The 25,331-nt window shown below is 52.1% G+C and overlaps 3 protein-coding genes across 4 annotated transcripts; all 3 read left to right on the forward strand.

Annotated features, from left to right (window-relative positions):
• Window positions 1-1,566: 1,566 nt before the first annotated feature.
• ARHGAP30 (Rho GTPase activating protein 30) lies at window positions 1,567-15,694 on the forward strand. Its single transcript, XM_052637435.1, has 12 exons — window positions 1,567-1,675; window positions 6,189-6,291; window positions 7,976-8,120; window positions 9,305-9,387; window positions 9,507-9,614; window positions 10,369-10,496; window positions 10,667-10,838; window positions 10,918-11,021; window positions 11,100-11,177; window positions 11,453-11,842; window positions 13,064-13,329; window positions 13,422-15,694. The coding sequence occupies exons 1-12, from the start codon at window positions 1,579-1,581 to the stop codon at window positions 15,027-15,029; spliced, it is 3,282 nt and encodes a 1,093-aa protein (XP_052493395.1). The 5' UTR covers window positions 1,567-1,578; the 3' UTR covers window positions 15,030-15,694.
• A 1,723-nt stretch (window positions 15,695-17,417) lies between these two features.
• On the forward strand, window positions 17,418-23,157 carry USF1 (upstream transcription factor 1). Of its 2 annotated transcripts, XM_052637057.1 has the most exons (11): window positions 17,418-17,528; window positions 19,380-19,472; window positions 19,847-19,896; window positions 20,059-20,174; window positions 20,516-20,617; window positions 20,854-21,049; window positions 21,298-21,385; window positions 21,524-21,582; window positions 21,727-21,821; window positions 22,074-22,202; window positions 22,423-23,157. In XM_052637057.1, exons 2-11 carry the CDS (start codon window positions 19,465-19,467, stop codon window positions 22,510-22,512), a joined length of 933 nt encoding a protein of 310 aa, XP_052493017.1. In that variant the 5' UTR covers window positions 17,418-17,528; window positions 19,380-19,464; the 3' UTR covers window positions 22,513-23,157. The 2 variants fall into 2 exon arrangements, with proteins under 2 accessions (XP_052493017.1, XP_052493018.1); XM_052637058.1 differs by lacking the exons at window positions 17,418-17,528; window positions 19,380-19,472; window positions 19,847-19,896 and having other exon boundaries at window positions 20,096-20,143.
• A 292-nt stretch (window positions 23,158-23,449) lies between these two features.
• On the forward strand, window positions 23,450-24,891 carry TSTD1 (thiosulfate sulfurtransferase like domain containing 1). The gene is made up of 4 exons (XM_052637877.1): window positions 23,450-23,556; window positions 23,783-23,905; window positions 24,463-24,622; window positions 24,710-24,891. The coding sequence occupies exons 1-4, from the start codon at window positions 23,481-23,483 to the stop codon at window positions 24,759-24,761; spliced, it is 411 nt and encodes a 136-aa protein (XP_052493837.1). The 5' UTR covers window positions 23,450-23,480; the 3' UTR covers window positions 24,762-24,891.
• Window positions 24,892-25,331: the final 440 nt, after the last annotated feature.

Below are 25,331 nucleotides of genomic sequence, written 5' to 3' on the forward strand. Positions count from 1 at the left end.
TTCCCCTAGGCTCATGTTTTCTTAGTTGCGTGCACGGGTGTTTGTGGTCCCTTGGTGAGGGGGTCACTAGGACTTGGTGCCAAGGCTGGTTTAGTCATGGTATAAGGGAGAGAGAATAGTGATAATAGAACCAGGGAGGGTAAGAGTTCAAGTGAGGTGAAGGAGCTACTGGGAGCAAGAATATCCCCTTTTCCCCAGGGGTCTCAGGGTCACTAACTTGGGGTTCTTTCAGCAGTTTCGCTGGGTGGGGGCTGGGCTTAGATGAGGTCCATTTTTGCCTGCCTGACCCAAATACATTCAACCAGGATACCTAGATTTAGTACCAAACCCTGCTCAGCCTGAACTCTGCTGGATTTCTGACCAAAGGAGGGTCTCTCATCCCCTGCTCTGCAGCAGCCAGGACTTTGCATGTGGACCTGAAGATATGGAATTCTAGTATGTACATTTTGTGTAAATATGTGTATAGTTGTACATAAATGATATTCTGTTTTTAAATAAACAGATAAAACCTGTTCTTTCTGGTTCCTGTCTTGCTCCCTGAACTGTGTAAATCCTGAACCTCAGTACTTTTCGGTCTCAGGACACCCTCCCTGTGGTTCCAAGTTGGGGAGGAGCTAGGATGCCTGGAACTGGGAGGGACAGGGGGAGAGAAATGGTCTCCACAAGACCTTGAGCCATCTCTGAGAGTCCCCAGGTAGGACAGTGGAAGGGAAGACCCCTTCCAGGATAGGCAGTAACTCAGTTGGGCAGTATTTTATATCCTATCATCTTTTATTGGAGTCTTACTACAACAGGCCTGGAAAGTAAACAGCAGTGTAAATTGTTTATGGTCAAAGAACCCAAAACTCAGATGGGTTCCACAGGATATTAGAGTTGGAAGGATTTACAGGTCATCTTAGTCTTCTCTTCATTTTTTCATATGTGTAGAAACCGAGGTTTAGCGCGGTCATGTGGCTTGAATGACACTGCAGGCGTGTGAGAGTCGGAGGCTGGGCCTCCTGCCTCCTTAGTGTGCCCTGCACAGTCCTGCGTTGCTCTGCTCCCAGGCAGTTCTGGGGTATCAATCTCAGACCCCAGGATTCTGGTCTCTAAGAGTGCCAGTCACCTGCTTGTGCCCCAGGCGCTACCACCCCACCCAAGGGCTCTGACATCACCTCCTCTTGACCAATGAGCAGAGGCCCAGCAATGGGTGAGGATGTGAATGTCAGCTACCTCCCCCACCCCAGCCCTGTGGTTGCAAAGATGCTCTAACAGGAAGCGGGTTTAAGGAGCTGCACGGCTTCCTGCCGCCCCAGGGCTGAGCAGGGCGAGAAGGGCGAGTGCCAGTCTCGGCCACGAGACACAGCTTCTTGCCGGGGTCCTAGCAGCTTCCTCTTCCACAGCTACTTCCGTGTGGCCGGGGCCCCAGAGGCAGGAGCTGCTGCCCATTGCCCAGGCCACCCTCCACCCCCAGTTCTGAGCCCTGCCCCCCTGGGGCCAGGCCAAGCCCAGAGGCTGGCTTGGGATCCCATGGGGGACTAGTAGGGCGAAGGTCTTGGGGGACCGAGGTGGCTGGGCCAGGGCCCTGGGGCTCCGGCCATGAAGTCTCGGCAGAAAGGAAAGAAGAAGGGCAGCTCAAAGGAGCGGGTGTTTGGGTGTGACTTGCAGGAGCACCTGCAGCACTCAGGCCAGGAGGGTAAGGAGGCCAGCCCGGAGCTGCTGTTGGGTGGACAGAGAGGCACGGGGCTTCGCCAGCCTGATCGAATTTGAGGGTACAGAAGCAGTTTTTCCGGGAGCTCATGGAGAAGGGGCAGAGGCATGGGGTCACCCCCAGGAGGCTGATGCGCAGGCAGAGCCGGAAATGTGGCTCGGTGAAGAAGACTGAGGAGCTCTTCCGTGGGGCCGCCTAGGGTGAAGAGCCTGGGGATAAGAATGAGGACACTTGAGAAGGTGGAAAGACTGGAAACCCAGGGGAGGGAGAAGAAGTGGCGGGGAGAAGATGACAGCTGTGGGCCAGGAGGGGAGGGCTGAGGGGACAGGGTCAGAAAATGAGCGGCTGAGGAGCATGGACAGTCCTTGAGTCTGAATGAAAGAAGGGCCCCTGGAGGGGGTGCGGGTGGTACATGGGAAGGATGGGGATTTCCTGGTTGGAGGAGAAGAGGTTACGGGCCTTTGGTCTCTTTGCAGCCTTGCTGGGCCACAGGTGAAGATGTGGGGTAGGGGTGGTCCCCTCCCCCAGTCTCTGTGATTCTCTGGTTTTCCCTGTGTAAAGGAGAAGCAGGTTCAAAGTGGAGGGTAAGGCGAGAAGCCGCTAAAATGGGGAACACCAGAAGAGTAAGAGGGATGGCCTGAGCCTGGTTTGAAGGTGGGGGTGGAGGGTACAAAGGAAGGTGGGCATGAGGACCGCCCGGGGACAGCACCCTCCCTGGATTGCCTAGGAGGGGCTTGGGAACCAGCAGGGCCAGAACAACACTGGCCCCCAACTATGCTTGGTGTGGAGTAGACACTCAGAAACATTTCTGGATTTGACTTGGAATTGAATGCATATATTCTGACTTGCCCAGCCCAGCTTGTTTTTTGGTACTTTGAGCTCCTCCCAAAGAAGGACACGATTTCTATCGCCCACCCCCCCCCCCAACCCCACCCCAATCTGTCATTTCCTCTTTGTCCTCCTCTCTGCTCTGGGCTGTGGTGCCTGCAGTGGGTCCCAGCTCATTTCCTGCTCTTAGGCCCGCCCCTGTGTCTCCAGACGCCTCCTTCCCCTTTTCTCCTCCCCTAGAGGCCCCCATCCCCACAGGCCTCGCTTAAGGGAAAACCCGGGCCCCCAGGAAGGGTGTACAACAGCCGAAGTGGTTTCTCTGCACCTTTCTCTTCTCACGGGGCAGAGCCCAGCAGCCAGCGCAGAGCTAACAAGTGGAATCACAATCTTGAGAAAGATGGCTCTTGGCCGAGGGCCACATGCTTTAGCTGGGTCTGATGTTCTTCTAGTTCTCTGCAAACCCTCGGTTCAGCCTCCTCATCCTGGCACTGTCCTTCCCTGTGGACCCGCTGCCAACCTCCTGTTGAAACGCTGACCCCACAGCCAACCCAGATCCCACTCCTGTAATCTTCCTGGCCTCAGATGGTGCGGGGCATGTTCTCTGAAAGGGACAAACAGGTTGCTGGGTCCAGATCCTAATGAATCCCACAGAGAGAGAGAGAGAGAAGCACCTCCTGCCCTTCACCAAAGCCACATCTGAAACCAAGAGTGGAGGAGAATCTTAGGCTGCAGGGCAGCAGCACAGCCTTCCTCCATCCCTCCAGCTCCTCCTAGCGCAGACCAGTGGAAAGTTGAAGGATAGAGAGAAGCCATAATCGGCTTCTCTCTTTAAGCTAAGACCCAGCAAAAGTGAAAGTCCAGGCCAGTGGAAAGCTGTGTTTTTGGTTAATTTATCCTGATTATCTTGGGTTCCCAAATCCTTGCTGCGCTGCTCCATTTCAGCAGCCTCTCCCAGCTCTTTGCCTCAGATAGGTCTCTTCCTTCCTAAGCCCTTATGTGTGTTGAGTTCTTCCTTTTTCTAAACTTTAACTCTTTGAGACCTTGCTCAGGTTTCTGATTCTCCAGGTTGCTAAGCTTAAGGCCCTCCTCCCTGACCCACCCTTTCACTCTCTTTGACTCTACCACCCCAACTCTGAGTCTTTCATCTCTGACCCCATTTCTCTTATCTCTGTCTCCCTGACTCCCCCATCACTCTGATCCTGTTATCTCCTCCCCCATCTCCTTGACCCATTTCCCCTATGGCTTTGACTCCTGAGGCTCTCGAATGTCTTCTTTCACGGCCTCCTCTGGAGGTTCAAAAATCAACAGAGAAGGATGGGGAAGACCTGACTTGGTTGCAGTTCATGTGAAAAGAGCTTGGGATTTAGGTGACAGCAAACTATGAGTTAACAGAGTGATGGCTAAAAGAGCTGGGCTAGCATTAGGGAAGAATGACAGCTTGAATGAGGAGGGTCTGCCCCGTCTCTGCATTCAATGCTGGGAACCTGAGGTTGGGAGACCCTGGCAAATGGGCCCAGATCCTGAAGCAATGGATGTCGAACTGCAGGGCCAGGACTAAGATGAGGCAAGAGAAGTGACTAGGGCACAAAATTTAAGGAAGCTCTCATGCTCAGGGCCAGGCAAGTGCCTTAGGTGCCTCTTTCTTAAGGAGGCATTCACTCTCAAGATCATTTATGTGCACAGCTGGCTCTGGCATGACCCTAAGAGTGAGTGCTTCCTTAAATTTTGCAGCCTTCAAAAAAAATGTGCAGCCTTGGTGCTTTCCTTCTCCTACCCAAGTCCTCATTCTGGGGTGCACGAGGGTAAAGGGTGTGGACACCAGGTCATACAAGGAGGGTTCAAAATAGTGTTTGATGGATTTATTATTTTCTTCTGTATTTATAACTTACTTAATTCCGCAATGAGCTTGGGATGGATGACTTCCAAAACGCCAAATAAAAAGAATAAATGACTGAAGGAATTAAGTTGAAGGGAAAACAAGAAGGGTGAGCTCAGTGCCCAGAAATGCATTTCAAGTAGTTCCATATGGTTCCAAGATATGGGCTTCCTGACACTTAAAAAAAGGTAAACATAATCAGATATAAAATTCATAACGCCCACATGAAAAATATAGGTGGCTTAGGAGAAGCACATCTTTTTCTGACACACACAAGACAGGATTTTCTCTGCTGAGTCTCAGTTAATTGGGCCCAGTGTTTTGTCTTAGGCAATATTCTCTATTAAATCTCCAATTCATTGACTAATTCATTGAGTAATTTAATAAACATCTGTTCAGCACCTGCTCTGTTTCAACACTGTGCTAGATGCTGGGGAGGATGTTACTATTTGTCAGAAGGTATAGATACAAAATATACTAATCATAACAAAGTACAATAAGTACTATAGTACAGATATAAACAAAGGACCGTGGGAACTATAAAACAGATAATCAGCAAAGAGTTCAGAACTGGAAGTGATGTCTGAGGTGTGTTTTGAGGACTGCATAGGGATTCACCAGGCAGAGACAGAGAGGAAGGCATTCCAAGCAAGGGAAAACATGAGTGATGGTACCAAGGCTTGTTCAAGGAACAGCAAAGGGCTGGACCATAGGATTTACTGGGGGCCGGGGGCGGCGGCGTGCGGAGAGGGGGCTGGCTGGAACTGGTAAGGCTGGATGGCAGTTGGATCTGGTTTGTGAAGGGTCTCATGCAGTATACCTGTTGAGGAGTTTTTATTTTATTCTGTGTTTGTAAGCTAAGCATTGAAGATTGGGGTGGAGCAGAGTCTATATGTAGCAAAGGATTTCAAGCATGGAAGTGCTTTAGAAAAATACCTTTGTGGCCTTGTGGAGATGAGATTCAATGCATGGTTTTTGAGGTTTTCCCATGATTGAGACACCATGACAGATAAGATGAGGGAAAGCAAGATGGGCCACACTTAGATCTTGTCCTTAAGGGGCTTACAGTCCAGTAACTGGGGAAGGCTCCAAGGCAGGGGGAAATAACACAGTTTTTTGCATTCTTGGATTTGAATTCTGGCTCTATCAGGTTGATACGGGGCACTCATAACTTCTTTGATCCTCTGTTTCCATGTCTAATGCACAGTGCTTGGCACATAGGTGCTTTTCTCCTGAAGGGACCAATTTGAAGGTCTGTTACAATTTTATGTACCTTCCTATGACAGATCTAACATCTGTACATTTCACTAACCAGAGGAGGTGCTTCACAATAATGCCCACCAGCTCTGTTCCATCCTGGTTGGAAGAATTAATGTTCCTTTCACTTCTGTAGAGTGTCAGTAAATGCACTTTGAAGACCAGTTTTTTACCTCTTCCAACTGCATTGCTGTCCCTCTAAAAATTTTGTAGTAGCAACTAGTAATTACAGAGAGAGAAATTTCAGGTCAATAAAGGCAGAACATTCTAATGGGAATGGGAAGTCTGGGGAGGCAGTGATCTCACCCTCACTGGGGGAATTTATGCCAAGACTCTAGAACCAATGGGCAGAGAGATTATAACAGGTTGGCAGGCTGGAGCTGATATCCTGCAAGAATCTTTCTGACAAGTGTTTATTCCATGAGTTGTGCCTTCTATCTCCCCAAACCCCTTCCCTGGTGTGTCCATTTCTCAGACGCTCTGGGATCTCTGATCTCCCAGACCTTCTGATTTTTCTCTCCCCTTCTGCGTCCCCAGTGCCCCAGGTGCTAAGGAGCTGTGCAGAGTTTGTGGAGGAGTATGGCGTGGTGGACGGGATCTACCGCCTCTCAGGGGTCTCTTCCAACATCCAGAAGCTCCGGTGAGTCAGGCAGTGAGGGGAGGGCTCTGCGGCCATGAGGCCAGGAAGCCAGAGGGGTGAGGGGAACTGGGGAGAAGGAAACACGGGTGATAGGTACTGTCCAAGGGAGGAGCTCTAGTCTCCTCAGGAAAGGCTGACACCATGCCCCACACTTCCCACAGGCTAGCCTGCACAGACGCACGTGTGTGCACACGCGCAGGCACACATATACCCACTCGTCCACTCCCACGTGTATCCACCCAGCTTTAAAGACAGCTTTAGATATAATTCACAGGCCATAAAATTTACCATTTGAAAACGTAAAATCCAATGGTTTTTAGTATATTTACAAGGCTGGGCAACCTCCACCACTGTCTAATTCCAGAGCATCAACACCAAAGAAACCCTATACCCACAGTCCCATGCCCCTTCTCCCCCAGCCCCGAGTCTACTTTCTGTCTGTGGAGTTGCCTATTCTGGACATTACACATAAATGAGGTCATATAATGGGAGCTTTCTATGGCTGGCTTTTTTTCACTTAGTATGTTTTCAGGGTTCATACATGTTGTTGCATGCACCAGTACTTCATTTCTTTTTATGGCTGAAAAATATTCCATTGTGTGGTGTTATCACATCTTGTTTACCCATTTATCAGTTGATGGCTATTTGGGTTGTTCCTACCTTTTGGCTGTTATGATTAATGCTGCTATAAACGTTTTGTGTACGAGTATTTGTGTGGACATATGGTTTCAATTCTCTTGAGTATATACCTAAAAGTAGAATTGCTAGGTCGTATGGTAACTCTATGTTGAACTTTTAAAGAAACTGTCAAACTATTTTCCACAGTAGTTGCATCATTTTACATTCCTACCAGCAGTGTATGAGGGTTCTAATTTCTCCACATCCCTGTCAACATTTGTTACTGTGTATCTTTTTGATTATAGCCACCATAATGGTGTGAAGTGATATTTCATCTATATTTGCATATTCCTAATAGCTAATGATGTCAAATACTTTCTGTGTGCTTATTAGTCATTTGTATATCTTTGGAGAAATGTCTATTCATAAACTTTGTTCATTTAAAAAAATAGGTTATTTGTCTGTTTTGAGTTGTAGGAGTTCTTTATGAATTCTGAATATTAGATACTGACTAAATCTATGACTTGCAACTATGTTCTCCTGTTCTGTGGGTTTTCTTCATTTTCTTGATAGTGTCCTTTCTCACACAATAGTTTGTAACTTTGATGTTAAATTTATCTATTTTTTTCCTTGGTTGCTTGTGCTTTTGGTGTCATATCCAAGAAACTGTTGCCTAGGTCCAAGGTCATGAAGATTTACACTTACGTTTCCTTCTAAGACTTAGTCGCATCCATCTTGGCAGGTAGTCAGAAACACAGATTTTAGGCTCATTCCTCCACTTCTACTGACTCCTACATACCCCTGTGCTGCCGCTCACACCTTCTCTACATCCTGACATGCATCCCTGTTCATGCATAGGTCCACTCACCCAGCTCACATCCACTCTGCATGTTGACAAGAACAACGCCTTAAGCTTGCTGCCTCATGCGCATACACGCCCCAAGCTCTTCCTCCCAAGTTTCATACACACTGGCCCTCGACCCTGCCTGGAGCCCATCTCTGTAGCTCCCCCTCTCCCCACATTGCCCCAGACCCCGCCACTCCTGACTACTCTGCACCTCCCCAGGCAGGAATTTGAGGCTGAACGGAAGCCAGACCTGCGGCGAGATGTCTACCTTCAGGACATTCACTGTGTCTCCTCCCTCTGCAAGGCCTACTTCAGGGAGCTGCCAGATCCCCTGCTCACTTACCGGCTCTATGACAAGTTTGCTGTGAGTTGAATGGAAGAGAAGGCTGAGGGTGGCCGCTCTGATGCGACATCCCAGATGAGTCTAACGCCAGACAGAGTCCTAGGGACCCCGCATGGCGGAGACCACACGGAAACGACAAGACCCTTCCCTATAGGTCTCCTGGTCCTGCCATCTCCGCCCTCCCCCATCCCTCCTTTCCCCAAGGCCTGCAAACCGCACACAGTGCAGGGGCAGACGGGGAGAGCAGACACTGGAAAGCCCTTGGAAATCACCTAGACCAGAGCTTCCCTACATTTCAGAGAATGAGAACAGTTTCAGGAAGCCAAATGTTTTTCAAATGTGCCCTTCTGTGAACTGTGATTTGTGTGTTGAACATCTCTTGAATAAAAAAAATACATGACAGGACTTCCCTGGTGGGCCAGTGGCTAGAGCTCCCGCTTCCAATGCAGGAGGCCAGGGTTCAATCCCTGGTCAAGGAACTAGATCCCACATGCCACAGCTAAGACCCGGCACAGCCAAATACATAAATAATGTTTTAAAGGGAAAGAAAATACATGGCAGAAGCGCTATCTTGAACTGAGTAACATTTTTACTTATATTTTTTAAGTATTTATTTATTTATTGGTTGCACCTTCTAGCTTATGGGATTTTAGTTCTCCGACCAGTGATTGAAACAGGGCCCTCGATTGTGAGAGCTTCCTAACCACTGCAGGGAACTGCCTTGAGTAACGCTTTTTTTTTTTTTTTTTAAGAGTAACGCTTTTAAATTAAGTTGCATTTTATTGAGCATGACATCATGTAGAGATCCTGAACAGCCAGGGCATGCCATTCAGCCCAAATAGACCAGGCTGAGCGGGCATAGGCCTTCCCGGACACCCTGAAATAAACCATGGCCCCTGGCACGCCCACAGGATGAAACCCCGAGTGTTTTCCAGTACCAGAACACTGCTGATGAGGGCGCTGAGGCAGAGAGGTGACAGGGAGCTGCTCAGTGTCATACAGCCCTAAGTGGCTTAGCCAAGAGGCAGTGACAGCTCTCTGTGGGACCCAAGTTCTGTCTGCTACTCCAGTGTGCTTCGAAGATCCAGGGTTGGGGCACGGTGTGGGGTTGAGCACAGATTGTTTCTGAGAGTTTGGCTCAGAGCTCTGGGGAGGCCGCTGGGGCAGCACCGGGCCACCGACTCCTGCCCCTTGCTCCCAACCAGGAGGCTGTGGCAGTACAACTGGAACCTGAGCGCTTGGTCAAGATCCTAGAGGTGCTTCAAGAACTTCCGGTCCCCAACTACAGGTGTGTGGGGCTCCCCCCACTAAGCCCAGGCTCTCTCTTTACCTGGGGCCTTGACTCGTCGCTTCTCTTCCGGCCCCCACCCTGTGTGAGCTCTGCCCCATGACGCCTCCTTTCTGCAGGACCCTGGAGTTCCTCATGAGGCACTTGGTGCACATGGCCTCATTCAGCGCCCAGACCAACATGCACGCGCGCAACCTGGCCATCGTGTGGGCCCCCAACCTGCTGAGGTGGGTGCGTGTGTGGGTGTCCTGGCGGAGCCTAGCCCCTGGGGAGCCGCTTGAGGATGGAGTGTGGCTGTGAGGTACTGGAGAGGGCTCTCACCCAGCTAGAACAGGAAGGCTCCGGATTACACGGTGTGGTCTGGAGCTCACCTATGGGAGCCCTTTCTCTGAGCTTGAGTAAAGTCCCTAAGGACGGGGCCTTTGTGCTTTATTTTTGGCCACACTGAGTAGCATGTAGGGTCTTTGTTCCCCGTCCAGGGATCAAATCTGTGCCCTCTGCAGTGGAAGGGTAGAATCCTAACCACAGGAGCACCAGGGAATTTCTGGGCCTTTATGTTTTCTTATACTGTGGTCATTTAGCTCAGGGGCTGGAGCAGGACAGGAGACGGGGCAGTGCAGAGTGTGGGAGCTGTGGGGGTTGGGGGGAGGTGGGGGCCTTGTCAAATGTTTGTTGAGCAAATATCCTGGAGAAGTGGCCTGCATGTCACTCCCTGTGGTGCACGGTAGACTATGAGAAGTCCTGAGATTTGTTATGCACAGGCACCCTGGTGGGCAGAGGAGGTAGAGACTAATATCCTGAGGAGGGTGTCCAAGAAAGCTTCCCGGAGGAAATGGGCATTTGAGACTTGAATCATGCATGTTGATTAAAAGATGGAATGGGTTTAATGGCATTCAGAGGAAAGGGTGTAAGGTATTTTTAGGGAGAATCTGAATGGGGAAATGCGGTGGGGCTGCAGGGCATAACTCCACACCTCCACAGGTCTAAGGACATAGAGGCCTCAGGCTTCAACGGGACGGCAGCCTTCATGGAGGTGCGTGTGCAGTCCATCGTCGTCGAGTTCATCCTCACGCATGTGGACCAGCTTTTTGGGGGTGCTGCGCTCTCTGGTCAGTGTCCTTCCCACCCTTCACATCACCACTCTCTGCCTGGGGAGTCACATCAGAGTTAGAGAGTTACCCTACCTTGGTAGGTAGTGAGTGGGAGGATGCAGTGAGGAGGTGGGTACCTGAAGCCCTCTTTCTGTTCCGGGCTGGCCAATTCCTCTTTCTTTTCCTAGGTAGTGAAGTGGAAAGTGGATGGCGATCACTTGCAGGGGCCCGGGTGTCAGGCAGCCCTGAGGACCTTATGCCACGGTCCCTGCCCTACAATCTGCCTAGCATCCTGCAGGCTGGTGACGGCCCCCCGCAGATGCGGCCCTACCACACCATCATAGAGATTGCAGAGCACAAGTAAGGCCTTCTTCCTGGGCCCTTCTCCCCTGCATTGAACGTCAGGCTCCACCTGCAGTGATTTCTCCATTCCCTCCAGGAGGAAGGGGTCTCTGAAGGTCAGGAAGTGGAGATCCATCTTCAACCTGGGTCGCTCTGGCCATGAGACCAAACGCAAACTTCCCCGGGGGGCTGAGGACAGGGGTAAGTCTGCGGAGATATAGGGGGAGTTCTGCTCAGGGTGCACTAGGTCCTGGCTCTATGCACATGCCTGTCTTGCAGAGGACAAATCTGATAAGGGGACTCTGCGGCCAGCCAAGAGCATGGACTCACTCAGTGCTGTGGCTGGGGTTAGTGATGGTGAGTATAGGTGTGCACTCGTATGTGTGTGGGGGAGGATGGATAGGGATGGCCAGTGACTCCATCTCCAGGGAGGGGAGGGCATTCCTAAGTATGTGTTGGTGGGGTGATCTCTGCTCATCTGGTTGTGAAGGGTTGGCAGTGGTGGCTAAGGGAAGCTGCGCCTGGTGCCTTCCAGGCTATAGACAAAACAGAGGGCACTCTCCAGAGCCTTTCTGAGGTGTGTCCAGGCCCCTTGTGGCTGAGGTTATAGCCTACCTTTCTCTCCCCCACAGAACCAGAGGGGCTGCTCGGATCCAACAGTCCTCGGCCAGGCCCACTGCTGACGGAAAGCCTGGAGAATGAGTCCGTGGAAGCGGCAGAGTGTGAGCAGGAGCCCGACCCAGAGGCGCTGGGTGGCACGAGCTCCGAGCCAGGCACACCACGACCTGGGCGGTCAGCAGTCCGTGCTGGGGGCAGCAGCCATGCAGAGCGCCGTGCTGGCGTTCATATCTCAGAGCCCTACGATGTCAACCTCCCAGCACACATCAGCAATATGCTCAACATATCCTCAAACAACATCTTGGCGGGGCTTGCCCGTGGTCTTGAACGCCCTGCCCCACAGCCTCGGCCAAGCCCTGCCTCTGGCCCCGGTCCTGGCCCCGGCCTTGGCCCTGGCCCCCCAGGTGAGGACCCAAGGATTGCCCAGGGCTGGGAGAAGGGACTAGAACTCTAGGCTGAGGCTCTGAAGCTGGGAATCTGCCCTGGACTGTGGGTAGTTATCTTTAGCTGCCTTTTCAAATTCAAGATTGAGGGAATCCAGTAATATTATTAGGTTGTATGAGCTTCACGTAGAAAGGCTCTCTGGCAGCCTTAGATCACTGACACACCCAAGAATGGGGACTTGTGTCAGATATATACAATAGGGATTACTAAGTACAAAGTAGGAAGATATAATAGTTGGCTATCCAGGTAGCTCAGTGGAAAAGAATCTGCCTGCCAATGCAGGAGAGGCAAGAGACCTGGGTTCGATCCCTGGGTTGGGAAGATCCTCTGAAGAAGGAAATGGCAACCCACTCCAGTATTCTTGTTGGGAAAATGCCATGGGCAGAGGAGCCTGGAAGGCTGCAGTCCATTGGGTTGCACAGAGTTGGACAACTGAGCACAGACACATTAACAGGCGACATGGGTTCAATCCCTGCTCCAGAAAGATTCCACATGTTCAGGGAAACTAAGCCCGTGCATCACAAAAATAGTAATAACAACATGAATAAGAATAGCTAACATTAGTTGAGAGCTTATGATATGCTTTGTTAAGGACTCTGAAGGCATTAGCTCGTTTCATTTTCTCATAGTGTTGACTCAGGTATTGTTATTGTCCTTACATTACAGCAGTGGAACCTGAGACTTATGTTAAGCAGTTTGGTAGGAGGTGGCACAGCTGGAATCTGATCTGTGCTCTGACTCCAGTTCCTAAGTGTCAATAATGAGAAGTACCGAGGCAGCACTGGGTAGTGGGTAAGGATACCGACTGCAGAGTAAAGCAGACTGGGGTCCAAATCTGGGCTGTGCCACTTGTTTGTGTGACCTGGGACACATTTCTCTGAGTCTCAACTTCCTCATATATATAATGGGGATACATACCTGACATTATAAAGTTGTCTTGTGGAGAAAATAAAGCAATGCGTTATAAAACATACAGCATGGTGCTTGGCGCCTGGCAGGAGCTCTAAAAGGCGGCCATAAGCCAATAGTTAGGGATACTGGTCAGAGAGGACTAGCCACAGGAAGCATCTATGCTGGGAATGTTGGGCCCATACTGTAAGCAGTGCTAGGAAGACTGACCTTGGAAATGGTCAGAGCTGGTCTTGACCTTAGTATTCCTGGGACTCTCTCTCTCCCAACAGATGAGAAGTTGGAGGCAAGTCCAGCCCCAGGTCCCTCGGCTGACTCGTGCCCAGTGGACGTGGCCCCTGCCCTGGAGGACTGCCTGTCCCAGGAGGTGCAGGATTCCTTCTCCTTCCTAGAGGACTCAAGCAGCTCAGAACCTGAGTGGGTGGGGGTGGAGGACGGGGAGGTGGCCAAGGCAGGACCAGCAGGAGCAGCCTTCTCCCCTGGGGAGGAAGACCCTGGGATGGGCTACCTGGAGGAGCTCCTGGGAGTTGGGCCTCAGGTAAGGAGGCGCTGTGCTGGGTTTGGGGGTGTTAAGGAACCCAGAGGGTGGACAGGGCCACCGAGTCCTAAGCCATGATGCTGTATTTACAGGTGGAGGAGTTCTCTGTGGAGCCGCCCCTGGATGACCTGTCCCTGGATGAGGCACAGTTTGTCCTGGCTCCCAGCTGCTGTTCCCTGGACTCTCCTGGCCCCAGGCCTGAAACAGAGGAGGAAAGCGGGGAGGAAGTCTTCCTGAGTGCCTATGATGACCTAAGTCCCCTTCTGGAGCCCAAACTCCCAAGCTGGGAGGGTCCAGGCAGTGAAGAGGAAAAGGTGGCAGGGTCTGGAAGACAGGAGGCTTCAGGACAGGATGAGGGCGAGCAAGCCTCGTGTGAAGGTGGAGAGGACCAGGGGGAGCCTGGAAGCAGATGGGACACCGGCGAGGAGGCTGAGGGGAGGCCAGAGAGTGGCGTGGAGAGCAGAGAGGCCACTGAGGAAGGAGCAGAGGCTGAGGGGAGCCAGAAGGTGACTGACAGTTTGAAAGAAGGATGTGGGGAAGAGACAGAGGAGACAGAGGCCACAGGAGAGGAGTCCAAAGGTCAGCAGGAGGGTGAGAGAACGGAGGAAGCTAAGGGTGTGGGACAAACTGGAGGAGAGCAGGCTGAAGACAAGGGGAAGGAAGGAAAGACGGAGAGACAGGAAGGTGCTGAGGAAGGAGACGAAGCCCAGGGAGCAGCTGGAAAGGACTCAGAGCATGAGGCCGAGGAAAACCGAATTGCTAAAGAGAGCTGGGAAGTTGTACACAAACAAGAGGCTGAAGGAGGCAGAGAAGATGAGGTCAAAGGACAAAGGGGAGATGAGGGTCAAGAGGCAGGAGAAGACCAAGGAGATGGTGAAGATAGCAGGATCCCAGAAGCAGCAGCTGAAGGAGGAACGGGGGAGGTCAGCAAGGAACGGGAGTGTGGACACGGAGAAGCTGAGGGAGACCAGAGAGCTGGAGGTGAACGTGGAGAAGAGGGTTCCCTCCCTGAAGGGCCACAGGTCGAGGCCCTGGAGGTTGACAGTGCCAAAGAGGGCAACTCCCAGTCCTCTGAGACAGAACAGGCAGCCCCACAGCCACCTCGGCCAGAGGAGATGGATCCTGAGGGGCAGCCCAATCCCCTTGGCTCAGCTGGTGGTGTGGGCATGCGCCTGGCTTCCACCCTTGTTCAGGTCCAACAGGTCCGCTCTGTGCCCGTGGTGCCCCCCAAACCACAGTTTGCCAAGATGCCCAGTGCAATGTGTGGCAAGATCCACGTGGCACCAGCGAACCCATGCCCAAAGCCTGGCCGGCTCGATGGGGACAGGGCCTGGGGCTCCCGAGCCTCCCGCTCCTCTTGGAGGAATGGGGGTAGTCTTTCCTTTGATGCTGCTGTGGCCCTGGCCCGGGACCGCCAGAGGACTGAAGCTCAGGCAGTTCGGCGGACCCAGACTTGTACTGGTGCTGGGGACTACAGCCTCATCCCCAAAACCTCCCCCTATGGCTTGATCCCTGCCTACACGCCCCGGCCCCTTAGCTGCCTGGAGATCCCAGCTGAGGGCACAGATGGGTCTGGACCCCGGAGTCGGTTTAGCCTGCCCCCCAGAGAACCCCAACCTCCTGAACCCCTTATGTCCCCTCAGCGACGATCATATGCATTCGAAACACAGGCTAACTCTGGGAAAGGTGAGGGACTGTAATTAGGACAAGAGCACTGGGCATAAGGGACAGTAGCTGCCTCCAGGGTCTTGGACTGTTTCATCTGCAGCCTGGCAGCTGTAGTGCCCAACTCTATAGGTTTTGGCCCTCCAGCTTCTCTTTTTGACTGTGGGAAGCACTGTCTTGGTCTGTTTACCTGAGCTTGTCTCAGACACAAAGCACTTATCCCTTAGGAGATTCCTGAGAAAGTCACCAAGATCCTGTCCCCAGAGAGAGGGGTCACTTGCCAAAGGGAACAAAGAGTAGGTGGAAAACTTAACTGTTTCTCAAAGTGAAGAATGAAGGGGGAACTTCAGCTGAGGTCCTGCCTTCCTCTGAGGCAATGAACTCTTCATGGAAGTCCAGAGTAGAAGCGGGGTCAGGGCCAGATTGGAGCCTATTACACACAAACACTTTTAGAGGTTACCTATCCTTGTTCTACTCTTGGTCCCTTGGATACCTCCCGCTTCTATTAACTCCAGATTAGGAGAAAAATGTCCAGGAAACTCTTTGAATACACAGTATTTGTTGGTGCGACCAGTTCCCTTCCCAGCTCCCCAACCCTCTGCCTCCCTGGATCTCTAGGAACCGAGGTCTTATATAGATCTCTCTGGCCTCTTTCTCCTTTGGAATAACTTCCTATTTTAGGGAAGAGGGATGGCATCACCCAGGCTCTGGGATTGCTTCTCTGGACAGGTTGGGGCCACAGGTCCCAAGGGGCAATATCTCAGAATAAATGCTGTATTTTTACAGATAAATAGTGTGATTTCTTTTTCCTTTTACTAAAGTCTTGAATGACAGATACCATATCTTCCAAGGTGGTGCTAGTACTAAAGAACCCACCTGGCAATGCAGGATACGTAAGAGATGGGGGTTCCATCCCTGGGTTGGAAGATCCCCTGCAGGAGGAAATGGCAAACCACTCCAGTATTTCTGCCTGGCGAATCCAACAGACTAAGAAGCCTGGCAGGCTACAGTCCACAGGGTCACAAAGTCAGACACGACTGAGGTGACTTAGCACGCATAGTTATATTTTCATGTTTGGTCAAACGTTGCGTTCGAATCTGTTTTGATTGTCTGGGTGTTCTTCCTCAATTGTCGTGGTGGAGACCTACAGCTAGAAACTAGAGCTGGGTTCATGGTGGTCAGGAAATGAGGAAGGGAAACTTATATTTACATAATACTCTTTATATGCCAGTAATGCTAGGTATCTTACCTGCATAGAATCTATGCTCTTAATTTTTAGTCCACCTAGTAATTCTATAAGGTGGGCACTGTTATCTCCGTTAAAAAAAAATGTTTTATTTGGCTGCACTGGGTCTTAATTGAAGCATGTGGGATTTTCCATCTTAGTTGCAGCATGTGGGCTTTTTTTGTTGTTGTTGCTGCCTGCAAATGCATCCTTGTGGCATGTGGGATCTAGTTCCCTGACCAAGGATGGAACCTGGCATCCCCTGCATTGGGAGCACAAAGTGTTAGCCACTGGACCACCAGGGAAGTCTCTAGTATCTCATTTTGCAGGCGAGGAAACAAAAGTTAATCAGGTCAAAATGTTTGCCAAAGGTCTCAGAACGAACACGTGGCAGAGGTAGGTCTGAGACCCAAAATTGTTTGGCTCAGGGTCTGAACTCATTCCCTTACACCACACTACCTCAAATCCATTAACGGTAGGTCCTGACTGAAAAGAATGGGAATTAAGACACTTTTCACAGAAACTGAGACACAAAAACTAGACGCCTTCGGGGTCTTGAGTGACTACAAAGGCTAATGTTGCTGTTTAGTCGCTAAGTCCTGTCAACTCTTGGCGACCCCACGACCTGTAGCCTGCCAGGCTCCTCTGTCCATGGGATTTCCCAAGCAAGAACACTGGAGTGGGTTGCCATTTCCTTCTCCAGGGGATTTTCTCAACCATGGGATGGAACTTACGTCTCCTGCACCGGAGGATTCATTACCGCTGAGCCACTAGGGAAGCCCGGCTAACACTAATACACATGAGCATATCCAGATTTATGTATGTCAATAGCCAATAGGAAACTTCAAATAGGTGGCCTGATTCAAGATGCCCTCCCAAATAGCTCTTTTTAAAGACAGCGCCTCTGCCTCCATCTGATGTCCGTCTTTTGATATAAGCTCACTTCTGGAACTAAAAAGGCCCTGGCCAGCAGATAAATGGTAGCACCAAGTTAATCGTCCTTCTCCCGTTCTTGCCTAAAGCCACTTGGACTTCAGTGTCCTTCTCCCAGGACCCCCAAGGGTGGTTTCTTCCCAGTACCAGCACCGCCCTGCACAAGCCCGCATCCAAACCCTCAGCAACATGGAGGGAACGGAAGTCGGGCTGCTCGGAGGCAGAGACGGCCGGGTGGGTCGAGAGAGACACTTCCGCCCGTCACCAACATGGCGGCGGGCCGGGAGTGCGCATGATCAGCTGTCCCTGGAGATACCCGAGTCCGGAGAGGGAGAACACGGTCGGGGGAGATCGGCGGCTGCGGCGGCTTTGGCCGGTGAGTGCAGGACATAGCGGGAGTCGAGACTGGGTGAGCCGGCGACGCATAGCAGCTTTGATTTTGTTTCCGTTTTTTAGGTTCAGGAACTCCTGGGGCGGAAGTCTTTGTTTTGAGGGAGGGGGCCGTGCCCAGTTCTTTATCTCCTACCCGCTTTGTGGGCCGAACTCACTCCCCGCCCCCGGGCGCGCACATCCCCGCCCTCCTGCGCTGCCAGCCGCGGGCCGCTGGGCCGGAGACCGCAGGGCTAGCTGAGCCCCCGGCGTCCTTCCCCACCTCTGAGGAGCAGCGCGGGCTGGGGGTGAGCCCGGCAGGGCTAGCCGGGTCACCGCGCGGGCCCTTGGGCTCGCGCCTGGCCGTAGCTCAGCTGCTGAGCGCCTGCTGGTTGGTGGGCCCGCAGGGAGACGCCGCATTCTCAGGCGAGGTCTAGATGCTTGACTTCTTTGCGGACTTGATTTTTCCCTTTGTGTCCAGACTTAGCTAAGCTCTTTCAGGGCCCTCCTTCCCGGAGCGTGCACGCCACAACATCCTAGCTCACTTTCCGTGTTGCATACCCCTAAAGCTCAGGAAATGCTTCCGGATGTCCAACTAAGATTTGAATAAGTAGCCTGACCCCGTTGCTGATTGTCCTCAGGGGCTGCTCCTGGCTGACAGCTGTGGCAAAGAGCCGCCTCTTGTACCCTGCCCTCTGTTTGATTGCTTCCTTTTGCTGTCAGTGCTGCAAGCTTCAGAGGGGCATTTCCTCCGCAGGTTTGAGGATGGAGCGGTAGGTGGTCTTGAAACACTGGTCCTACTTCCCCCTTAGGGGCTGGGATCTTGCAGCGCTACTTCCTCTGGACGGTTTCACTTTCAGTTCCTTTTTTTTGGGTTAACACTTTGGATACAAGCTTTCCATGACTCATCCGCTGAAGATAAAGGTTTGGGGGACCTTATGAGTAGAGAATTTACAAAAACCTTACCCCTTTCCTGTCGAGATTATTTTATTGCTTTACGCTGTATAGCTGTTTCCTTCTGGAGGCGCCTTCCTTTGTTTTTCCTGCCCACCTCCCGCCGCCCTCCAGCCGTCTCCCCCCACCCCTAGCCCGTCCCCCGACCCCAAAACCCCCCCACCCCCGTTAGGGCCTTAAGGCAGGCACCTTGTTGATGGATTCCTCCCCCATTGTTTCCTCTTTCCGAACCCTGGAGTTTTCTCCGTTCTTGCTGGGTTCAGTTGATTTGGAGTTGTCATGGCAACATTTGAGCAACTATGTTGTTCTACAGGAAGGCTCGGTGAATAAAATAGGGGCTTGAAGATGATACAGTAGGGCTTTAAGGTCTTTTTAATGAATGACCTATATCTGGACTTCCCCAAACAACAGCCAGATCAGTAGAATGGGGCCCAAGGGCCAAGTCTGGCCTTTATGGTTCTGGAGGTTTTCTTTTCCTAGATCTGAGGACAGGAATTTCTTGGTGTTCAGTATATGTGCCTGAGAAACTGGAATAAGCATCAGGGTCTATGGTCCTGTATTTTTTGATAGCTGTGGTCTAAACATGGCCCTTCCTAATCCCGATATGGCAGATCATAATAGCTTTCATAATGATCCATCCAGAAATATGTTGTTTTTCAGTCTTTCAGTATAATTATCCCCTCTCCATCAGAAGATGGAGTGAGAATTGGAGAGGCAAGGAACATTATTTGTAGAATTGCTTTTTCAGTCATTGTAGGCAGCCGTCAGCATCCGAATGGAGAAAGCTGGTTGTCCCCTGCAGAAGATTGGTTATGTTCCTGGATGTGTCTTCATGGAGCCTAGGTTCTAGAAATAGGAGAGCTTTCAGTTTCCTAGACTCACTGGACTCCCTGATTTCTACCAGGACTTAGCACTCAGGCCTGTGAGGCAGGAGATACGAAGATTTCCAGAGAAGGACCAGTTCCTCGGATGTGCACCCTTACAGAGAGATGAAGGGGTGAGTGAAGAAGAGGTAGGGCCTGGAATGGGAGATGGGAGGCCTGGGAGAATGCAGAATGGCTAGGAGCACTGGCTCTGGAGTCAGGCAGACCTCAGTTTAGGTCCCAGCTATATCACCTAGCTATGTGATCTGGTTTTCTGTTTATAAAATGCAAGTAGTGCTACCTACTCATAATTGCTGTTCTCAGTACTAAATAAGATATTGCCTGTTAAATGCTTGGCTCAGTGCTAAGTAAATACCAGCTCTGGTTATTCTAACCTCCCCTAGCATCTGTTGGGAATGCCAATGAGTTTGGGAGCCATATGTTACTGGGCCAGTGAGCTTTTCATTCACTTTTTCCCTTATTCTTCCTCTTGTCCCTTCACAAACAGGCAGCAGAAAACAGCAGAAACCGAAGAGGGGACGGTGCAGATTCAGGAAGGTGAGTGGGAGAAACAGAACTTAGCTGAGGCCAACAGCCCATTGTGGTCTTGCCCTGCAACCCATGGGCCTATCACCTGGGTACCCTTTTCCTTTTAAATGACACACAGGTGCAACAGAGGGAGAAAAGCAGTAACTCACAGACTTTTTCCTTTTAATTCAGGTGCAGTGGCAACTGGGGAGGACCCCACCAGTGTGGCTATAGCTAGCATCCAGTCAGCTGCCACTTTCCCTGACCCCAACGTCAAGTACGTCTTCCGAACTGAAAATGGGGGCCAGGTAAGGGAGGGCGCCAGGTGGCTGCAAGTGTTACCTGGGGTTGGGATTGAGGGAGGTGATTGAACCTGTCATGGGGAGACTTGGTTTGGAGGATGAGGTGAAGATGTGGACTAATTGGAGGGTGGGAGTTGGAACGTGAGATTTACAGTAGAGATCGGTATGGGGTGGGGGCTATGCTGAAACCACTATATGGGAAAAGGATGGGAAATGGCTAAGTATACGTCTCTGAAGGATTCTTTTGGGGGGGCCCTATCCAAGAGAAGCTTTATGAGGGGCTCTGGAGTCCCTAGCACTTACTCTCTTGTTCTTTCTTCCCCTCCTCCCTTCTTCTCTGAATCTAGGTGATGTACAGGGTGATCCAGGTGTCTGAAGGGCAGCTGGATGGCCAGACTGAGGGGACTGGTGCCATCAGTGGCTACCCTGCCACTCAATCCATGACCCAGGTACAGGGGTATGGGCTGCAGAGGGGACTTGAGCTCTGAATAGTAAGATGAAGAAGGGAACTAACAGGATGGGTGTGGCTTGGGATAGTGCGACATCTGGGGCTGCCTTGACCCAAAGCACTAGACTCTTCTTCTCTGGATGTTTCTCCGTCTCCTCACAAGAGATAGAGCTGCAGAGTAGTTCATGGGAAGTATCTGACTGTCACTTGTCTCTGTTCTCTTGCTCCCCTTCCCAGGCGGTGATCCAGGGTGCGTTCACGAGTGATGATGCAGTTGACACAGAGGGGACAGCTGCTGAGACGCACTATACTTACTTCCCCAGCACTGCAGTGGGAGATGGGGCAGGGGGTACCACATCGGGGAGTACAGCAGCTGTTGTTACTACCCAGGGCTCAGAGGCACTACTGGGGCAGGCGACCCCTCCTGGCACTGGTGAGATATTATGTGAGGATGCTGGCTGGAGGGGCTAGGATAGGCTGTGGGACATGGCTGGTGGGCAGTGGGCCTTTACTCGTGATCCCTTAATGATCACTAAGACCTGGGCAGGCAGTGTCTGGGGCTGCCCTTCCAGCAGGAAGCAGTGTGTCTTGTTTTAGAGAAGGAGCCCAGGGCCTTGTCCTTAGAACTTGGTGAGGGTCCTAGTCCTGTGTCCTGACGGAACCTCCCTTGAATCTTCACAGGTCAGTTCTTTGTGATGATGTCACCACAGGAAGTGTTGCAGGGAGGAAGCCAGCGCTCTATTGCCCCCAGGACCCACCCTTATTCCCCGTGAGTAACCCTTGTTTTTTCTCAGTTACCAGGAATAGTCTTGATTCTTTCCAAAGATTTCGTGCAGTTCCTCACCCCAGACTCCAATCTCAGTTTTTGACCTTGCCTCACTCTGGCCACCCTGGGCTCTATTGTTAGGAAGTCAGAAGCTCCCCGGACAACTCGGGATGAGAAACGCAGGGCTCAGCATAATGAAGGTAGGCACGATCCACATGTGAAGCTTGATGCTGTCTGGTGGGATTGGGGACGTCTCTGATGTTGAAGGGAGAGGTTAGGTGATTTTACCCTGGGGCCTTTGGTGACTTCTCCCCAAGTCACCTTGTCCTCTACTTGCCCCACAGTGGAGCGCCGCCGCCGAGACAAGATTAACAACTGGATCGTACAGCTGTCCAAGATCATCCCAGACTGCTCCATGGAGAGCACCAAGTCTGGCCAGGTCATGGAAAGACCCTGGTAGTGGCAGGATGCCTGAATTCTGTCTCCTGGTGTTGCTTCCAGAAATGGTAGACAGTGGGCACACATGGCGGTAGCTCTTTCCTGTCTGTCTCTGAGGTTCCTGAATCCCTGGGAGATGTTATTTCACCATCCTTTAAGGGAAAATGAGGCCCAGAGTGTGGAACATGCTTTTGGAAAGCAAGCCAGGTATTTTTATATCCTAGTCCTTATTGTGTTGGCTTTTTCTTAACAGAGTAAAGGTGGAATTCTATCCAAAGCCTGTGATTATATCCAGGAACTTCGGCAGAGTAACCACCGGTTGTCTGAAGAACTGCAGGGGCTTGACCAACTACAGCTGGACAACGATGTGCTTCGACAGCAGGTCAGACCCGCCCCCGCCAACCCCCCCACCCCCCCACCCCCCGCCTCAGGACAGCTGTCCTCGACCTCCCTAGCCACCAACCCAGCTCAGGACTGCCTATTTTGTTTGCCATAGAGAGCTTTATCTTTACCTCATCATTGGTGGGTGTCTGCATAAGTTCAGAGACTTGGGTGTGCTAACTTTTCTACCTGTTTCCCTTGCTGCTCTTTCCCATGTCCAGGTAGAAGATCTGAAGAACAAGAATCTGCTGCTGCGAGCTCAGCTGCGGCACCACGGAGTAGAGGTTGTCATCAAGAGTGACAGCAACTAACTGGGGACTCGGGCTCTAAGCTCTACAGCCCCTTTCCAAGAACTTCAGATAGCCCAGGAGCCACAGGCCAATAACCCCGTGCCCCTTTCCTTCACTGCCCACATTTGGCATGGGACTGGGGGGAGTTCAGAAGGCATATCTTTGAATTAAGGCCCTGTGATCTAGCAGCCTGCAGTGGTGTGAAACACACACATGGGTGTGCACCGACAGTCTCGCCCAACCAGCCCTACCATGCAGCCCCTGGGCCCTTGTGCTCCTCTTGCACAATGCATGTGCTGTCTCCATGCTGGACACTGGACACTAAACTTGGGGGCTTGCCCCGTGCTTGCTTAAAGTGCCAGCAGAGGGTCTGCTGACAAGCAGTGTTCTGGCTTGCCCCAGGACTGGCGCTTCCCACTGGTTCTTCCTTTCCCTGGAGCTTGAATGTGCTCCTCAGGACTCTGGGGAACAGGCTTTAGCAGGAAGTGGGGATCAGAGGCTTAGCAGTGGCTGCTGCTCCAGGAAGAGGAGATTGGCCAGCAAGCAGTTGAGGCCTATGCAGGTTTCTGGCACCAGGGAGAACAGGAGGCAGGGCCCACTGGGGGCCTTACCCCGTTGTGGGGACGGTTTTTTTTTTTTTTTCTTTTTTTTTTTTTGTAAGATAAAATGTTCAGAGCCATGACTGTCTCTGGGTCTTCCTCCCTTTGTGCGCTCCAGGCTGGGAGGGAGGGAACACACTGCTTTGACCAGTAAGGGTTGGGTCAAGTTCGGTGAGGTATCGGAGCTCCTATAGTTACGACAATGAGTCCTAGTACTTGGGCCAGGCCAACGTGTCGTTGGCCGTCCACGCCCACAATCGCGAGGATTTCTCTAGCGAGCGCGTTAGGAGCACCGGGAACAGGTGCCGCGGGAGCTGTGCGGGAGGCGGTGCCTTTGCTTCCGGTTCCGGTCGGTGTCAGCTCAGCTGCAGCTTCGGGAGGGCGGGGGAGATGCTGCCCGCTCCCAGGGGGCGGGCTGGGGCCAAGTTCCTGATTCTCACATTTGCGGTGCGCACCATGGCTGGAGGTACCCGTAGGGGAGACCTGGGATCCGGTCTAGGGCAAGTTGTGGCCTTAGGAGCCCTTGGAACGCCCCCGGTGGAGGTGTACGCGGAGGGAGGCGCGAAGGGGAGTGGCGGAGGGGTCCTCACGCATCCCCCGCCAGGTTGGGGCGCTGCCAGGTGAGGGGCCCCGGCGGCAGGCGAGCTGGCGGCAGTCCTGCTTCCCTCAAAGCTCGCGTGCCCCTTCTTCAGAGCCTACGGTCTCGCTCCCTGAACTCCGTTCGCTCCTAGCCTCCGGCCGGGCCCGGCTCTTTGACGTGAGATCCCGGGAGGAGGCGGCGGCTGGAACCATCCCTGGGGCTCTCAACATCCCGGGTAGGGAATTGAGGGGGGTGGGGTGGGGGTGAGGGGGTGTGGGGGGGGTGGGGAAGCCCTGGTGGTGGATTGGAGACAGTTTAGGAGGGTCTTAGCTAGTAGAACCTCATTTAGGATGATGTCGGAAGGCACTGGTTACAGGGGTCCGGTATTCCTGTGGCTCCCGCCCCCCAAACTTCCCTTAAGAAGGGTTGATGGGAGGCGGATCCTGGCAACGGAACTGGCCCTTCCAGTTTGAGGGGGTAACAGGCAATGAGGAAGGGGCAGGCCAAATTCACACACTTGACCTCCCCAAAGCTGGATGCCTGAGTTTGCCCGCGCCTCCTCACAAACTAGGGAAGTGGCTTCCATTCAGAGTTGGTTTGGCTGACCAGTGCAGGTAGGACGTATCCTGTCCTCGAAGTGGATGGGGGCGGGGGGAGGAGTTCTCACCATGTGTTGTTTTGGGGCCCCTTGGAGATATGTTCGACCACAGGACCGGTCCTTCCAGACCCAACCGCTGAACCTGAGATTGCCCAACTGCCGGCTTTCCATTGTATCCTCTTGACTCCTCCCAGTGTCAGAGTTGGAAAGCGCCCTGCAGATGGAGCCAGCTGCTTTCAAGGCTTTGTACTCCGCTGAGAAGCCAAAGCTGGAAGAGAATCTCATTTTCTTCTGTCAGATAGGCAAGCGGGGTTTGCAGGCTACCCAGTTGGCCCAGAGACTTGGATACAAAGGGTATGGGCTTGGTAACTGCGCGGGGCGGTGGTGACTAGGGCTGCCTCCTGGGCTCTGTCCTTCCCTCACCCCTGTTTTTCTTCACAGGGCTCGGAACTATGAAGGGGCCTATAGAGAATGGCTCCAGAAAGAAGGTTAGGTAGAATGTGGCATACTGGATGCTCCCCGCTGCCGGTGGCCGCCTTAACTAAGAGTGATGAAGGGGCTGACTTGTTGGGTTGAGCAACTTCTTATAGCGCTGTGCACGAAAAGCAGCAAATAAAGAGCATTTAATCAAAGTATTGGAAGCCCTTAATTTGTCAGGTGAACTGAAAACAGTTCTAATCATAATCTAGGCTTCAGTTCAGCCCTAGGTCCTTCTTCCAGCATTCATCTGCCCCGCCCCGCAACCAAAACCAAAACACCCAGAAGTCTGCTGAAAGACTATAATCCAGAGTCACCTGGTAGCTTAAAAAAAAACAAACAGAAAAACTTGGGCCTCATCTCAGATTTGGTGGGTTTTTACCTGGTTTTACAAGGTCCACGACTGAGCGACTTCACTTTCACTTTTCACTTTCATGCATTGGAGAAGGGAATGGCAACCCACTCCAGTGTTCTTGCCTGGAGAATCCCAGGGACGGGGGAGCCTGATGGGCTGCTGTCTATGGGATCGCAGAGTCAGACACAACTAAAGTGACTTAGCAGCAGCAGCAGCAATTCTAATATGCGG

The sequence above is a fragment of the Budorcas taxicolor genome, chromosome 3 (genome assembly GCF_023091745.1).
Source record: "Budorcas taxicolor isolate Tak-1 chromosome 3, Takin1.1, whole genome shotgun sequence".
Lineage (NCBI taxonomy): Eukaryota > Metazoa > Chordata > Mammalia > Artiodactyla > Bovidae > Budorcas > Budorcas taxicolor.

Bases quoted from the DNA above. Each gene is read 5' to 3' on its own strand.
- ARHGAP30 (XM_052637435.1), top strand. From the start codon at position 1,579: ATGAAGTCTCGGCAGAAAGGAAAGAAGAAGGGCAGCTCAAAGGAGCGG. The intron at 11,022-11,099 runs GTAAGTCTGCGG...CCTGTCTTGCAG, and splicing joins CCGGGGGGCTGAGGACAGGG to AGGACAAATCTGATAAGGGG. The intron at 11,843-13,063 runs GTGAGGACCCAA...CTCTCCCAACAG, and splicing joins CCTTGGCCCTGGCCCCCCAG to ATGAGAAGTTGGAGGCAAGT.
- USF1 (XM_052637057.1), top strand. The intron at 20,618-20,853 runs GTACAGGGGTAT...TCCCCTTCCCAG, and splicing joins CCACTCAATCCATGACCCAG to GCGGTGATCCAGGGTGCGTT. The intron at 21,583-21,726 runs GTAGGCACGATC...CTTGCCCCACAG, and splicing joins CAGGGCTCAGCATAATGAAG to TGGAGCGCCGCCGCCGAGAC.
- TSTD1 (XM_052637877.1), top strand. From the start codon at position 23,481: ATGCTGCCCGCTCCCAGGGGGCGGGCTGGGGCCAAGTTCCTGATTCTC. The intron at 23,906-24,462 runs GTAGGGAATTGA...GACTCCTCCCAG, and splicing joins TGGGGCTCTCAACATCCCGG to TGTCAGAGTTGGAAAGCGCC. The intron at 24,623-24,709 runs GTATGGGCTTGG...TTTTCTTCACAG, and splicing joins CAGAGACTTGGATACAAAGG to GGCTCGGAACTATGAAGGGG.